Source organism: Moschus berezovskii, chromosome 6 (assembly GCF_049115385.1).
Source record: "Moschus berezovskii isolate FMDL1 chromosome 6, NW_MosBer_1.0, whole genome shotgun sequence".
Taxonomy (NCBI): domain Eukaryota; kingdom Metazoa; phylum Chordata; class Mammalia; order Artiodactyla; family Moschidae; genus Moschus; species Moschus berezovskii.
Window position 1 is genome coordinate 68,076,070 of NC_142465.1, and position 16,433 is coordinate 68,092,502.

Below are 16,433 nucleotides of genomic sequence, written 5' to 3' on the forward strand. Positions count from 1 at the left end.
TATGATAGGATGAATTCCTAAAGGTGGAATTGTTAGTGCAAAGATTATGAACATTTTTAAGATTTTGATACTTGTTAAATTACATTCCAGAAAAGTTTCTATTCACTTTCTGACCACAGTCCAGGAGAATACATTTCTTAGTCTACTCTTGTCAGCATTAATTAGTAGAATTTGAAATTTTTAATTCTAATTTTTAATATACAGTCATCCCTCAGTATGTATGGGTTTGGTTCCAGGACCCTCTGCAGGGACCAAAATCCGTGGATGCTCTGTTGTCCTATGTAAAATGGCCTAGTATTTGCACATAACATAGGCACATCCTCCCATATACTTTAAAAATGCCTCAGTTCAGTTTAGTTCTGTCACTCAGTCATGTCCAGCTCTTTGTGACCCCATGGACTGCAGCACTCCAGGCTTCCCTGTCTGTCACCAATTCCCAGAGCTTGCTCAAACTAATGTCCATCAAGTCAGTGATGTCATCCAACCATCTCATCCCCTGTCACTGCCTTCTCCTCCCATCTTCAATCTTTCTTCGCATCAGGTGGTCAAAGTATTGGGGCTTCAGTACAATGTAAATACTAAGTATAGAATTGCTAGCATGTGGCAAATTCAATTTCTGCTTTTTTCAACTTTCTGGAATTTTTTTCAATAGTTTCCACCTGCAATTGGTTGAATCTGTGGATGTAGGACCCGTAGATACAGAGGAATGACTGTATTATATTATACTGCTGCTTTTATTTGTGCTTCTTTAATTACTAGTGAGGTAGAATGTTTGTCCAATTGAATATATTCTTTTAAAAATAATAAAGAATAATATAAAGAATTAAGTTGAATAAAATTGAATATACCCAATTTTATACTGACATAGAGATGTTTTTCTTACTGATTTTTAAGAATTTTATTATTATTAAGACAGCAAACATTTATTTTTTGGGTATGACATTTTCCTCTTAATTTTAGTATACTTATTAATTTTTATGTAGTCTAACACATTGATCATTTTATTTGTGATTAAGTACTAGAAATTTTCCATGCAAAAGTAAAAAACATCGTCCATATTTTATTTGATGTTGTTTTCAACAGAAGTCTTAGATCAAATGGAATCTATTTTAACCCCCTAAAGAGTGAATATTCTCAATATTATTTGTACAGTAATTCATCCTTCCCAAGGCATGCTGATATGTTTTTATATTTAGTAACATCTTTGAATTCTATCTATTAAGTTCCATGGATTTCTACATTCTACAAGTTTTAAGTGGTAAGAGTAATTCATTATGTTTTTATTCTTAGTAAGCCTTTGAATTCTATTAAGTTCCATAGATTTTAGACTCTGTTAATACCACACGTTTTTAATGTGGTAAATTTGAGTCATTCTGATACCTTGAAGGGAAAGTTTCTGACTCCGACCATGCACATGAACATGTGCACACGTCACACTTCTTTCATTCAGGAAATACTGGGTTGGCCAAAAAGTTCTTTTGGGTTTTTCCATATGAAGTTTCTTTGGGTTACTATGTATGTAGCCAGGAATTTTGTCAGATACCACAAATACAGCAGTTAATCAAATTGACATGGTCCCTCCTCTATGAACTAAAAAGGTATACTGGATGGGACACGATAAGCAAGCAGCAATTATATTACAGATAGATTGTCATTGGGAAAATACAGGGTGCTATGAGCAGCCACTTGTACAAACTTGGGGAAGAAAGAAAAGTTTGCCAAAGAAAATGAAATGAAAACTAAATCTAAAAGTCATGGGGTGTGAAGAGGAATTAGGCAGGTGAGTTGATCTCTCTATTCTTTTTAAAAGTTTTCTTATATATATTTCATTTTTTATTCATTCAAGATGTTTTGGTGATCCAGTTTCTTATTTTATTTTGAGTCTAAGGGTAAAATGTCTCTCTTATCCAATTTTATGAATTTCCTCTGTAATTCAGGGGCTTGAACTAATTTACTTTAATGTCTGATATCTACCCTTAATATACATGCTCACTTCCCTTTTCACATCTTTCTTTTCTTAGTATATTTATATAACTTAGAATGCAACAGATAGACAATTTAGCACTCCTCACTATTCCCCAGGATCTATGACTTAATTCATATGTGACTTTCGTAAAATCATAATTACTTTTTAAAAGATAGAAAAAATATTTGTGGTGAAGTGTACCAGTATAAAAATTAAGATTATCAAAATGACAAAATTACTATTTATATAGAAATCTTAAAGTTTATAAAAATGTTTTCTTACTATTAAAAGAGATACAAAAAAACAGTTTTTAAATAGATGCTTTCCTTATATGTAATCAATTATATATTATCTTGGAAAACTGCTTTCACAAAGGCACTATTCACTTTATGTGATGGGGAATGCAAAACATGATGTCCTTAGCCACTTTGACCAAATACCAATCCCCCACCATCAAATTAATTCTTCAAGAATCAGTCAACATCTAATAGATTTTTTGCTTTACTAATTTTGATTCTTTGATTTTTATGTACAGGCACACCACAGAGACTGAGGACTTGCTTCCAGACCACAGCAATAAAGTAAGTCACACAAATCTTTTGGTTTGCCAGTTCATATAAAACATAAAAGTTATGTTTACACTATACCACAGTCTAGCAAGTGTGCAATAGCATTATACCTAAAAAGTGTACATACCTCATCATATTTGTATATTAATATATATAGGAAAAAAATCACAGTAAGTATAGGGTTTGGTACTATCCAAGGCATCCACTGGGGGTCTTGGAACATATCGCCTGTGGATAAGGGGAACTACTGAATATTAGTTAATGTTAGGGTAAACTACATTTAATTATTTTATGCTTAATTTATGATCTTGATAGTCACATAAGTATTAATTGTACTTTATCCTGTCTTATCCTTCTATTCTCTCAGTGATTTTGGTAAAGTGTGAATGTTTCATATTTTTGACTTGTAGACCTTTGTGTAGGATCCAGTTTACTGTAAGTCAATTAATTCTAGCAGAACTAAAATCAAATTATTAAATTTTTCTAGGCTGAGGAGATAGTTATGGTAAACTCTTAACTTTTCAACGCTGAATTAGAAGTTTTACTATTTTTCACTTCCCAGAAGAGTACCTAGTCTAGGCTAAATAATTAAGCAGTTAGTGACACAATGCATTATTTGTGAAGAATGGTAATCTGGGTTTCGTATCCATTTTTGCCACTAACAGAATCTAATCAGAGGCAAGAGTCATCTAACATCTCTAAGTCAGTATTTTATCTGTCAAATGAAACAACAGGATTACAGATTCTTCAAGGTCCCTTCACCTCGAAAATGCTGAAATTCCATGACTGTCTTACACATAAAAACATCTAATGATTTGAGTGTGAATTTAGGGGTGAATTTAACATAAGTAGTATAGAAGACCAGGCTTCCTTGTAGCTCAGAGGGTAAAGAATCTGCCTGTAATGCAGGAGACTGGGGTATAATCCCTGAGTCAGGAAGGTCCCCTGAAGAGGGAATGGTTACCCGATGCAGTATTATTTCCTGGAGAATTCCATGGACAGAGGAGACTGGTGGGCTACAGTCCATGTGGTCACAAAGAGTTGGATATAACTGAGTGACTAACAAGTTTTTTGGACTTCCCCCATGGCCAGAGTTCCAGAGAATACCAAGGTCACTCACCTAGAGCCAGATATCCTGGAGTGTGAAGTCAAGTGAGCCTTAAGAAGTATTACGATGAACAAAGCTAGTGGAGGTGATGAAATTCCAGCTGAGCTATTATTTCAAATAATAAAAGATGATTCTGTTAAAGTGCTGCACTCAATATGTTAGCAAATTTGGAAAACTCAGCAATGGCCACAGGACTGGAAAAGGTCAGTTTTCATTTCAATCCCAAAGAAAGAAAATGCCAAAATTGAAACATGTATGTTGTCATATGTGAAACGAATCACTAGTTCAGGGTCAATGCATGTTATAGGATGCTTGGGGCTGGCATGCGGGGATGACCCAGAGGGAGGATAAAAGGAGGAGGGAGGTGGGAGGGGGGTTCAGGAGGGGGAACTTATGTAAACCCGGGGCAAATTCATGTCAATGTATGGCAAAAACCAACCAATATAATATTGTAAAATAATTTGCCTCCAATAAAAAATAAATTAATTACCAAAAAAAAATGCCAAAGAATGTTCAAACTACTGTACAATTGTGTTCATTTCACATGCTAGCAAAGTAATGCTTAAAATCCTTCAAGCTAAGCTTTAGCAGTATGTGAACCGAGAGTTGGACTATAAAGAAAGCTGAGCGCCAAAGAATCGATACTTTTGAACCGTGGTGTTGGAGAAGACTCTTGAGAGTCCCTTGGACTGCAAGGAAACCGAACCAGTCCATCCTAAAGGAGACCAGTCCTGGGTGTTCATTGGAAGGACTGATGTTGAAGCTGAAACTCCAATACTTAAGCCACCTGATGTGAAGAGCTGACTCATCTGAAAAGACCCTGATGCTGGGAAAGATTGAGGGCAGGAGGCAAAGGGGACGACAGAGGATGAGATGGTTGGATGGCATCACCGACTCAATAGACATGAGTTTGAGCAAACTCCTGGAGATAGTGAAGGACAGGGAAACCTGGTATGCTGTAGTCCATGGGGTGGCAAAGAGTTGGACACAACTTAGTGATTGAATATGATAGGATAAAACGTCTGCCTACAATGCAGGAGACATAGGGGATGCGAGTTCAATCCCTGGGTCAGGAAGAGACTCTAGAGGAGGAAATGGCAACCTACTCCATTATTCTCACCTGCAAAGTCCCATGAACAGAGATGCCTGGTGGGCTACAGTCCACAGGTTTACAGAGTCAGGCAGGACTAAGCACATAGTGCATATATATATGTATATAATATATATATAAAAGATTGCATTATCTGTTCACAGTTATTCACTTCTTCCTTCAGCATAGCTTCCCCGTGGACTGTCTTTGCTCAGTCGACTTTGAGCTTGGCCATGTGACATGCTTTGACCTGTAGAATGTGGTGGAAAGAGCACTGAGTGGCCCAGGCATAGGCTTTGAGGGGCACTGTGTGATTCTCCTCACTGTCTTAAGAGTACGCTCTCAGCTACAAGCAAGCATGCCCCAGATAGTGGTACTTCTTGAGTCTGGGTCCCTGAGTGCAAAGATGCATAGACTAGTGCAACTGACCCAAACGCAGCTGAATCCCACCTGCATCCTGTCCAGTCCACCCAACTTTCAAACCTGTGAGCAAGAAATGTTTTCATTTGTGTAAGCCATTACGATTTTGTGGTTTGTTGCCACAGCAAAAGCTGACTAATCATGTACTCAGTGTACTTTTTTATTAAACTCATAAAAAGAAACTATTTTTGAAGGTCTAGTTCCAAATGCTTTATTAAGCAACTCGTTATTATCAGGGCTTTTGTTACCTCCTTGATGCCTGGTATTGTACTGTATTAGCCCAAATAAGACTTAGGAAAGAAAGGTATGTTTGTAAGAAAGTTAACAGATATATCTGAAGCTATTTCTCAGAATTATGTGTTTAAAAATGTAAGTGTTAATGGTACAAACATGGAAATTGTGGGGTCAGTCATCTAGCACTATTGTCACTATATGGTCAATATGCTTTGGATGATAAGTTAGCTTTACTGTGACAGTGAATTCCATCTATCTGAATGGTCAAGTTTGAATATATATGTTGCTAAGTCACTTCAGTCGTGTCCAACTCTGTGTGACCCCATAGAAGGCAGCCTACCAGGCTCCTCTGTCCATGGGATTTTCCAGGCAAGAGTACTGGAGTGGGGTGCCAATGTGTTTTCTAATTAACTGGCTGAAATTTAATATTAAAAATCTCTAAAATTACATAATCATTGGAATGATTTGTTTATACTTTGTAACAGCATTGGGAGTAGGAGAGACGCTAGGCATCTGACTATATTTAATTTCAAAAGAAAAATTACTTTTAGGTTATGAGTTTTATATTTTACCTTTATATTTCTTTTATATTTGCATATCTAGTCAAGAAGATGACTAAGTATATCTATGTATATCTATACAAGAAATCTTCTACGTAATTCCTGGTGACAGGAAAGAAAGGAAGCAAAACATATACTATGTAGGGAAGTTAATACTTAGATATTTTCTGAGAATATTATAAATCTAGCATAATTATGAAGAAAATCCGAAGAATCAACAACACTACAGACATATTCTAAAGCATCACAAGGACACCAATTGAACTGTTCAGTGAAATGAAATGGCATATTGCTAAAACTGATTGGCACATTCAAAAGTTGAGGGCATTTTATGGCAGGACACGACTAAGCGGCTTCACTTTCACTTTTCACTTTCACACATTGGAGAAGGAAATGGCAACCCACTCCAGTGTTCTTGCCTGGAGAATCCTAGGGACGGCAGAGTCTGGTCGGCTGCCTGGTCTATGGGGTCGCACAGAGTCGGACACGACTGAAGCGACTTAGCAGCAGCAGCAGCAGCATAGCCTTAGAGATTTTATCTATGCCTAGAAATGACTTGACACAATAAAATCCAATTATAGCTGTCAACATTAGTCGAACTCTAATTACCTGGGGTCTTTCTGTTAGACATGTTAGATATATTTCCTCACCTAATCTGCACATACAAGCCCTATGACGTAGGAATTTCCTTTACAGTAAAGCAACTGAGGCTGAAAGTCACAAAATATTTTGCCCAAGGTAGATGCCTAAAGTAAAAAAATATTATCCATGACTCATAATTTACTCTTCATTTTAAACCTAATGAACAGAACAAATGAAAAAATCCTTTAGGGTCATAAGTTTAGTATCTATGGATATTGATACTGCTGCTGCTAAGTCACTTCAGTCATGTCCGACTCTGTGTGACCCCATAGATGGAAGCCCACCAGGCTCCCCCGTCCCTGGGATTCTCCAGGCAAGAACACTGGAGTGGGTTGGATATTGATACTAAGCATCATATTAAAAGTTTCATGGTTAGAAGTGGAAATTAAACAATAAACTGAGGTTTTTGGGGTTTTTTTTAACCATGGTCTTCTGATATATCACATATTTGTGAAACTATCTCCTATGATGTTTTTGGAATTTTATTTCCAAATACATGTTTTGTCTACCAAGCTTCAGTATAATTTTTATAGTCACATACTTTAATAAAATCAATCAATTTGTCTACTAATTTCTACATTTTGTTTCCTCTGAAGAGTTCAATAACCTCTAAAAAATACAATTTATCCAAGTAGGGGCCCCAGAATATGAAAATAATGAACTCCTAAGGAGTCTTTGTTATTTTATTCATATTTGATTACTAAATTGAGAGAATTGTAAGATACATACCTGATGTAGGTTAGTCTTAGACTAAATAATCATCCATTTCACTAGCATCAAATTATAAATCTCAGCACTGTCTGAGAATTTTTAGAACCTAGAAGATTGTTACAAATCTGCCTAAGAAAGTAAGTATTTTACAAAAATTACGTGGATCTTTCCTCACCTCCTTACAGCGGTTGTAGATAAAGGACACATTGCTTGACCTAGCTTGTAAATAAATCTTTAGCAGACTTTCCAATTATCACTTTTAGTGAGAAGATGACGATGACAGGGTATGAAGGCTGACTGCAAAGGAAAGATAGAGACTGCGTGGTAAAGGAAGGATGGGGTTATCTCCCCTGGAAACAAATATTTCGATAAAATGTTTTTAGTGTAACCTTTAACTGACTTATCCATTATTTTACAGTGACAAATGAAATCATAGATGAAATACTAATTTACAAATGACATGAAGTCAAGAGGAATAAATAACAGACTGTAAAAAGTTCTCAAGAAGAAGAAATTTAACATGGTAAAATGTAGAAGAAATAGACAACATTTTGCACTGAGAATTTCTTTAAAGAAAGCTTATTCCAGCAAAGGCAAATTTACCAAAAAGTGCATGGTGCTTAAGCTTTAGGACCCAAAACTTTCCAAACAGCTGCACCTAATTATTGATATAGCATTCTTCTTAAAAGGGGCCTCCAAATTTATATAAGCTCCAGGATTCACAAAATCTGAATTTACTTTGAATTTATCTCATGAAATAATATAAGCTGCCTAATGGAATCCCTCCAAAATTATTTAGGAAGCCTCTCAGATCAAACAAAGTACAGCAAATAACTGTAACTCACCATAACTCAACCCAAAGCATAATTTGGACACCAGAATAGATTTACATATAAGTGGGAGAAATAATAATCTGAAACCAAAAAATCTGACTCTTCAGCCCTCAGCCTAGTGAGGAGAGAAGGAAATTGCACACTGAAGAGAACAGTGAAGTAGGTTTCCCAAAGTGGTAAAATACAAGGTACCAATAAGCATTCCTCCAAAAGAAGAAGGTCCAACCAGGACCATCCTGGGTATGAGATACTGGGCAAATAGTTTATTTTGTGGGACTGTTGTCTATAAAGATTTTGATTTAAGTGTATTACACAATTCACACACCTAGTGAAATACAGTGATCTATCAATGAAAATTTAGAACAATGGGTAGAGAAAAGGCACTTACATATTTTTTTATTGTACAACTTGCTCTCATTGCCTCTTCCTGTTCTTTATTGTCATACATGCCATTCTTAGCAAATCTTATACTACCATGGTAAAGAATCTCCCTGCAATGCATGAGACTTCAGTTTGATTCCTGGGTCGGGTAGTTCCCCTGGAGAAGGGATAGGCTACCCACTCCAACATTCTTGGGCTTCCCTGGAAGCTCAGACAGTAAAGAATTCACCTGCAATGCAGGAGACCTGGATTTGATACCTGGATTGGGAAGATCTCATGGAGGAGGGCATGGAAGCCTACTCCAGTATTCTTGCATGGAGAATCCTCATGGATAGAGAAGCCTGGCAGGCTATAGTCCATGGGGTCACAAAGAGTCAGACATACTGAGTGACTAAGCACAGCACAGACTTGACCCTGGGGAGCATAGTACCACTGCATCCATCAGCTGAAGAAAATGAATCAGAAGGGCCCACTGACAATGGTAAGCAAGAGTCTCGAGTGGTCTCAAAGGAGAGCAGCATAGTCGGCTGTGGAGGATTACCTGACATGTGGCATAGAGCTTGCTGAGGAGTGGGATGAGCATTCTGGGTGCCAGTGGCTGGGAGTGCACAGCCTTAAGGTGCCTCTTGCAGTCCCTGCATGCCCTAAGTGCTAGAGACTGCAGTCATCACAAAGGTCAAGCATGAGTCAGTGAGAAATGATTATGCACAGGTCCACAGCTCAAGCTCAAGGGTCAATGACTGATGATTGATAGCCCACATCCCTAAGGTCTTCCTGTGTCTGACATGAGTGAGAGTTACCCAAATCAGCATATCAGCACTAATGTTAGGAGCCAGTTTCATGCAATCCCTAAAGAAATACTGCAATAGCTAGCAGGAATGATTCACTCACCAGGCCACCCAATTAGAACTGGGACTGGCCAGGAGGCCCTGGGGTAACCCAGAAGTATAACTGCCAGAGCACCTGGGGGGCATTGGATGATTCTGTATGCAGAGGGTTACTGGCTGCCTCAAAGGCAAGCAGTGGGGACAATGGGCCACGCAGATCCTGGTCTGGATTCAGAGAACCAGGCCCAGACAGGATTGTCAGGCACTGTCAGACAAGAGAAGGACCTTAGAAAAATTTTGAAGCAGGTACCTCAAATCTTGGGGCCCCTGAAAGCACAGAGTCTGAGGTGACAGACACACTTGCCAGGTCTAAGGGTTGAAATTGGTCCAATTCAAAGTGAGAAAACATTCAGAACAGCCTAAGATCTGGTGAAGCAGAATGCTAAGTACTGGAGATATGGAAGAAAGGACTTAGTGGGTAAGACTGAAGGTGGTGGTCTCTATCAGATGCCGCTCCTGTTACAGAGGGTGTCATTCTAAGTAGTTTAGGTGTTCCTTGGAGGTTTGGATATAAAGGGGAAAAGATAAATTATTTAAAATCAGAGTCATATCAAAGCAAAAAACGTATTAAAAGTGAAAAAAAGGCCACAACAAAAATCGAAAAAACAAAACCCAAACAATTAAAAAAGTTCTTCGCATATCAACAGAGTGGCCCCTGAAAAAGACAGCCAGTATTTTTGGACCAGGACCCATATGCCCTCAGATTCCACCCTTGTTCTTCTGTTCCTCTCTGTATCTCATGGCTGACTTCTGTAGGCTGTGTTTCCCCAGGATTCTAAATCAGCTGGTTTCAGGGTGGGCTTGTACAGCCAATGAGAAGCTCTTGTGTTTGACTGGAAAGTGTTAAGTAGGGAGAAGACATGGGTATTTTTCTCTCTTTCTGCCTTGGAAAGCATCTCATTGTTGACTGCTTCTTTTCCATGATTCCATGGTATTTATGGTTTTGCTGGCCCATGGGCTCTAATAACACCACCATCTCCTTTTGTTCCTTAGACAAGGGCTTCCTGTTTTTGCTAGTCTCTAAGTCACCTCACTGCCCCCATTTCACCTAATAGCCCATCATCCGTATAACTACTTCTCCACTTCATATTCCCTCTGTTGTAAAGCCTCTATAAATAAAATAGTGTGGTATTGGTTCATGAATAGATAGAACAATGAAACAAATAGAAAAACCATAAATAGACTCAGATATATATGGAAACTGAGAATATGATAAAGTTGGCATTTCAAACCACTTGGGAAAAAGATGACCTTTAGCATAGATAATATTGGTTCAGCTTGGAAGGCATTTAGGTAAAGCAAAATATGAATCTTACCTCAAGATTAATTCCAAGATCAATTTTATATAAATGTAAAATACAAAACTACATAAGCTCTAGAAAAAATTTAGTGAATTCTACTTTAACCTGAGAGCTGGAGAGCCTTTCTAACTATCACTTTAAATCAGAAGAATGTGAGTAAATAGTGAGAAATGGAGGCCTTCCCTAGTGGCTCAGTGGTAAAGGATCCACCTGCCAATGCAGGAGACATGGGTTTGATCCCTGGTTCAGGAAGATCCCCTGGAGAAGTAAATGGCAACTCATACCATTATTCTTGCCCAGGAAATCCCACAGACAGAGTAGTCTGCCAGGCTGCAGTCCACGGGATCACAAAGAGTCAGACGCAACTTAGCAACTAAACAACAAAAACAATGAGAAATGGAACTACTTAAAAAAGGAAAGAAAATGACATAAGCAAAATCAAAGGACAAATCAGGAGAAAATGGTTACAATTTAAACCACAAAGGTCTTATTCAATGTTTCTCAGCATCTTAGACATTTGGGGCTAGATAATTCTTTATTGTGGGGCCTGCCCTGTGCATTGTAAAATATTTAGCAGCATCTTTGGCCTTTCCAGCTAGATGCCAGTAGAAACCCTTTCTAGATATGACATTCAAAAATTCTTCCAGACATTGCCAGTTGTCTTAGGGAAGGGAGCCAGGCAAGAGGCAAAATCATTCCCAACTGAGAACCACTACTCTGTTCTAATAAAAAGGATCTTAAAACAGTGAAAGCAAGATCTTAAAATAGTGAAGTTCAAATTCCCAATAGAACATTGGGCAAAAGACATGCACAGTTGATATAAAGACAGACAAATGCTACTGAACACATGAAAAGATCCTTAACCTTACTCATAATAAGAAAAATGGATATTAAAACTATACAGAGATATTTCTGAATTATCAAATTGGCACATATCCAAACATCTGAAACAACTTGGTGAGGCAGACATTACTAATAGGAGTAAAATGGAAAAACCTTTCTGAATGGGAATTTGACAATATCTTTAAGAAATTAACCTCACATTTTCCTTTGACCTAAGAACCTCACTTCCAGAGATCTTCCCAAAGAGACATAACTCCACAAATACAAAACAACACATGTACAAGGTTATTTAAGGTTTTTTATTTTTTTGGTAACAGCAGAAGGTTAAAAGTAATTCAGATGTCCACCAACAGGGATGGTGGAATAAACTATGACACCTACACCCAATAACAACTTCTGCAGACCTTGAAGGAAATGAAGACTACCTCTATGTGTTGATTTGAAATAATGTTCAGGATGTATTGGGCTTTCCAGGTGGTGTTAGTGGTAAAGAAATCACCTGCAGATGCAGGAGACTTAAAAGAGATGTGGTTCGAACAGGATGTATTAAGTGGAAAAAGCAAGATGCAGAACAATGTGTGTGTGCATTGCAAAAACAAAACTCTTAAAAATGGTAAAATAGCAGATGAATGGGAAGAATGAAGCAGGAGGTAGATGGAAGCAAAAATATTCTGAGTATATTTTTTAATGTAATTTTGAATTTTGAACTATGCAAATATCTAACATATTAAAGGATTTTAAAAATAGGAAAAGTTAAACTTAATACTGAAAAGAAACCAAACTCTAAGGTAGTAACACAACTCAAAGAGAAAATAATTTCAAGTGAATTGTGATACAAGTATTCTTATTATATTTAAACACTATCTTGGAATATATAAACCTTAAATTTCTCTCAACAGTTTTATTGTTACATAATTGGTATTAAAATTTAGAACCTATTTTATATGATAGGATAAATCAGTAAATATCTTAGAAACCAATATTTTCATTATAAAACAGATACAAGTAAAAAAAATTTTAATTAGAAACACCTATATGAAATACTACATATATATTTTTCTAGCACTACCCACTATCATTGATTGAAAACACTAAATATATAAAAATTCAAAATTCCACAGTGGTTCTTTGAGAAAGAAAAAAATGAGAGCGGTACCTGTTTGCCACTACTGGAGGTAATTAATATTACAATTAATTAATAATTAATATTTAGAGGAGACCAGGAAGATGGCAGAGGAATAGGACAGGGTGACCACTTTCTCCCCCACAAAATCAGCAAAAGAACATTTGAACGCTGAGTAAATCCCACAAAACAACTGAATGCCGGCAGAGGACATCAGGCACCCAGAAAAGCAGCCCATTGTCTTTGAAAGGAGGTAGGAAATAGTATAAAAGAAAAAAAGAGAGACAAAAGAGGGAGGGATGGAGCTCTGTCCTGGGAAGGGAGGCCTAAAATAAAAAAAAAAAAGAGAGAAGTTTCCAAACACCTGGAAACACTCACTAGTGAGTCTATGGTGAGCCTTGGAACCTCAGAGGGCCACATAACCGGGAGAAAAAATAAATAATTAAAACCCACAAACTAAGTGCCCAGAGGAAACTCCCAGCAGAGAAACAGCGCAGATGCCCACACCCTCCACTAGCACGTGGGGGGCTGGGCAGGGAGGCGCAGGCGGCAGCGCTTAGAGAAAGGACCGGGCCTGAATGCCCCTAGGGCGATCTGAGGGCGCTAACCCAAGAAAGCTAAGCAGACTGTGGGATAGAGATCCCCGCGAAAAGGCGAAAAGCCCCAACCTAAGACTCTGCCAGCCTCGCTCACAGAACAAAGGACTGAGCAGAGCAAGCTGGCTGCGGTTGGCCCACACCCCCATCCCCCGCCAGGACAGGCAGGGGAGTGCAGCCAGTCCCGGAAGGGGCAACCGCGGCCCCAGAGAGGCTTCCCATACCAAACTGTAGGCAGGCTTCATTGCTAACCAAGACTTCTTGGGTTCGGGCTGGTCGATATCCGCCTGAGAAGGTGCGCCTGTTGTACACCCAGAAAACCGAGCGGCAGGGACTGGGAAAGCAATAAGCCGCAGTGAGCATGCTCGACAAACGCCTGGTCACCTGAGCTGCTCGGACCAGGGAAGGCACAAAATGCAGGCCCAACCAAGTCTGCGCCTTTGTGGAGTACCTGAGGACCTGAACCTGAGCTGCTCAGACATGGGAAGTGCATGAAACCCAGCGCCAGCTGTGGACAGCTCCTGGCAGAGCAACCTAGAGCCTGAGCAGCATAAACAGGGAAAGCACACACGCCTTGAACGGGAGCAATCCCATTGTAGCCAAGACACCACAAGCACTCCCCACAAATGCCAGTGATATTTGTTAGCAGCGTTCCTCCCTCCCCATAGCAGGACTGAACAGCTGAGCCAAAAAAAGTGTCCACCACCGCCCCTTTGTGTCAGGACGGGAATTAGACACTGAAGAGACCAGCAAACAGAAGAGCTTTAACAGAAGGAACTGCCTTGGAAGTAACAGATGGAGAAGTCTTGCGCCTACTGTAAGAATAAGACTGTAAACCAGAGGCAGAGGCTTAAGTTCAAATCCTGAGAACACCAGGGATCTCCTGTTCCAGGGAACATTAATTGATAGGTGCTCATCAAATGCCTCCATCCATACACTGAAACCAGGCACCACCCAAGGGTCAACAAGTTTCAGAGAAAGACATACCACGCAAATTCTCCGCAACACAGGAAAATAGCCCTGAGCTTCAATATACAGGCTGCCCAAAGCCACTCCAAAACCATCGACATCTCAAACTCATTACTGGACACTTCTTTGCACTCCAGAGAGAAGATATCCAGCTCCACCCACCAGAACACCCACACAAGCTTCCCTAACCAAGGAGCTTGACAAGCCACCTGTCCAACCCCACGCACAGTGAGGAAACTACATAATAAAGAGAACTCCACAAACTGTCAGAAGACGGAGAGGCCACCCCAAGCACTGCAATATAAGCAAGATGAAGAGGCAGAGAAATACCCAGCAGGTAAAGGAACAGGATTAATGCCCACCAACACAAACAAAAGAGGAAGATATAGGGAACCTACCTGATAAAGAATTTCGAATTTTAATAGTGAAAATGATTCAAGATCTGGAAAGCAAAATGGAGTTACAGATAAATAAACTGGAGAAAAGGATTGAGAAGATGCAAGAAATGTTTAATAATGAATTAGAGGAAATAAAAAAACGTCAATATACAATGAATAATGCAATCAATGAGATCAGAAACACTCTGAAGGGAACAAACAGTAGAATAACGGAGGCAGAAGACAGGATAAGTGAGCTAGAATATAGAATTGTAGAGATAAATGAAACAGAGACGGAAAAAGAAAAACAAATTAAAAGAAATGAGGACAATATTAGAGACTTCTGGGACAATGTTAAATGCCCCAACATTCGAATCATAGGAGTCCCAGAAGAAGAAGAAGACAGAAAGACCATGAGAGAATACTTGAGGAGATAATAGTTGAAAATTTCCCTAAAATGGGGAAGGAAATAATCACCCAAGTCCAAGAAACACAGAGAGTCCCTAACAGGATAAACCCAAGGCGAAATACTCCAAGGCACATATTAATCAAATTAACAAAGATCAAACACAAAGAACAAATATTAAAAGCAGCAAGGGAAAACCAACAAATAACACACAAGGGGATCCCCATAAGGATAACAGCTGATCTTTCAGCAGAAACTCTTCAGGCCAGAAGGGAATGGCAAGACATGCTTAAAGTGATGAAAGAAAGTAACCTTCAGCCCAGATTACTATACCCAGCAAGGATCTCATTCAAATATGAAGGAGAAATCAAAAGATTTACAGACAAGCAAAAGCTGAGAGAATTCAGCATCACCAAACCAGCTCTCCAACAAATACTAAAGGATCTTCTCTAGACAGGAAACACAGAAAGGGTATATAAACTCGAACCCAAAACAATAAAGAAAATGGCAATGGGATCATACTTATCAATAATCACCTTAAACATAAATGGGTTGAATGCCCCAACCAAAAGACAAAGGCTGGCTGAATGGATACAAAAACAAGACCCCCATCTATGTTGTCTACAAGAGACCCACCTCAAAACGAGGGACACATACAGACTGAAAGTGAAGGGCTGGAAAAAGATATTCCACACAAATAGAGACCAAAAGAAAGCAGGAGTAGCAATACTCATATCAGATAAAATAGATTTTAAAACAAAGGCTGTGAAAAGAGACAAGGAAGGAAACTAAATAATGATCAAAGGATCAATCCAAGAAGAAGATATAACAATTATGAATATTTATGCACCCAACATAGGAGCACCGCAATATGTAAGACAATTACTAACACGTATGAAAGGGGAAAAAAACAACAATGCAATAATAGTGGGAGACTTTAATATCCCACTCACACCTATGGCTAGATCAACTAAACAGAAAATTAACAAGGAAACACAAACTTTAAATGATACAATAGACCAGTTACACCTAATAGATCTCTATAGGACATTTCACCCCCAAACAATGAATTTCACCTTTTTCTCAAGCGCACACAGAAACTTTTCCAGGATAGATCACATTCTGGGCCATAAATCTAGCCTTGGTAATTTCAAAAAAATTGAAATCATTCCAAGCATCTTTTCTGACCACAATGCAGTAAGATTAGATCTCAATTATGGGAGAAAAACTATTGAAAATGCCAACATATGGAGGCTGAACAACACGCTGCTAAATAACGAACAAATCATAGAAGAAATCAAAAGAGAAATCAAAATGTGCATAGAAATGAATGAAAATGAAAACACAACAACCCAAAACCTCTAGGACACTGTAAAAGCAGTGCTAAGGGGAAGGTTCATAGCAACAGGCACACCTC

The 16,433-nt window shown here is 38.6% G+C and overlaps 1 protein-coding gene across 1 annotated transcript in view; it reads right to left on the reverse strand.

The window, feature by feature from the left end:
- Nucleotides 1-9,417: 9,417 nt before the first annotated feature.
- Nucleotides 9,418-16,433, reverse strand: part of LOC148777644 (ankyrin repeat and sterile alpha motif domain-containing protein 1B-like) — a 573,212-nt gene continuing 566,196 nt past the window's right edge. Inside the window, exons 13-14 of the mRNA XM_088837030.1 lie at nucleotides 9,652-9,710; nucleotides 9,418-9,606 (exon numbers count right to left, since the gene is read on the reverse strand). Coding sequence (XP_088693156.1) covers nucleotides 9,418-9,606; nucleotides 9,652-9,710 — 248 coding nt within the window. The remainder of the gene's footprint in view (nucleotides 9,607-9,651; nucleotides 9,711-16,433) is intronic.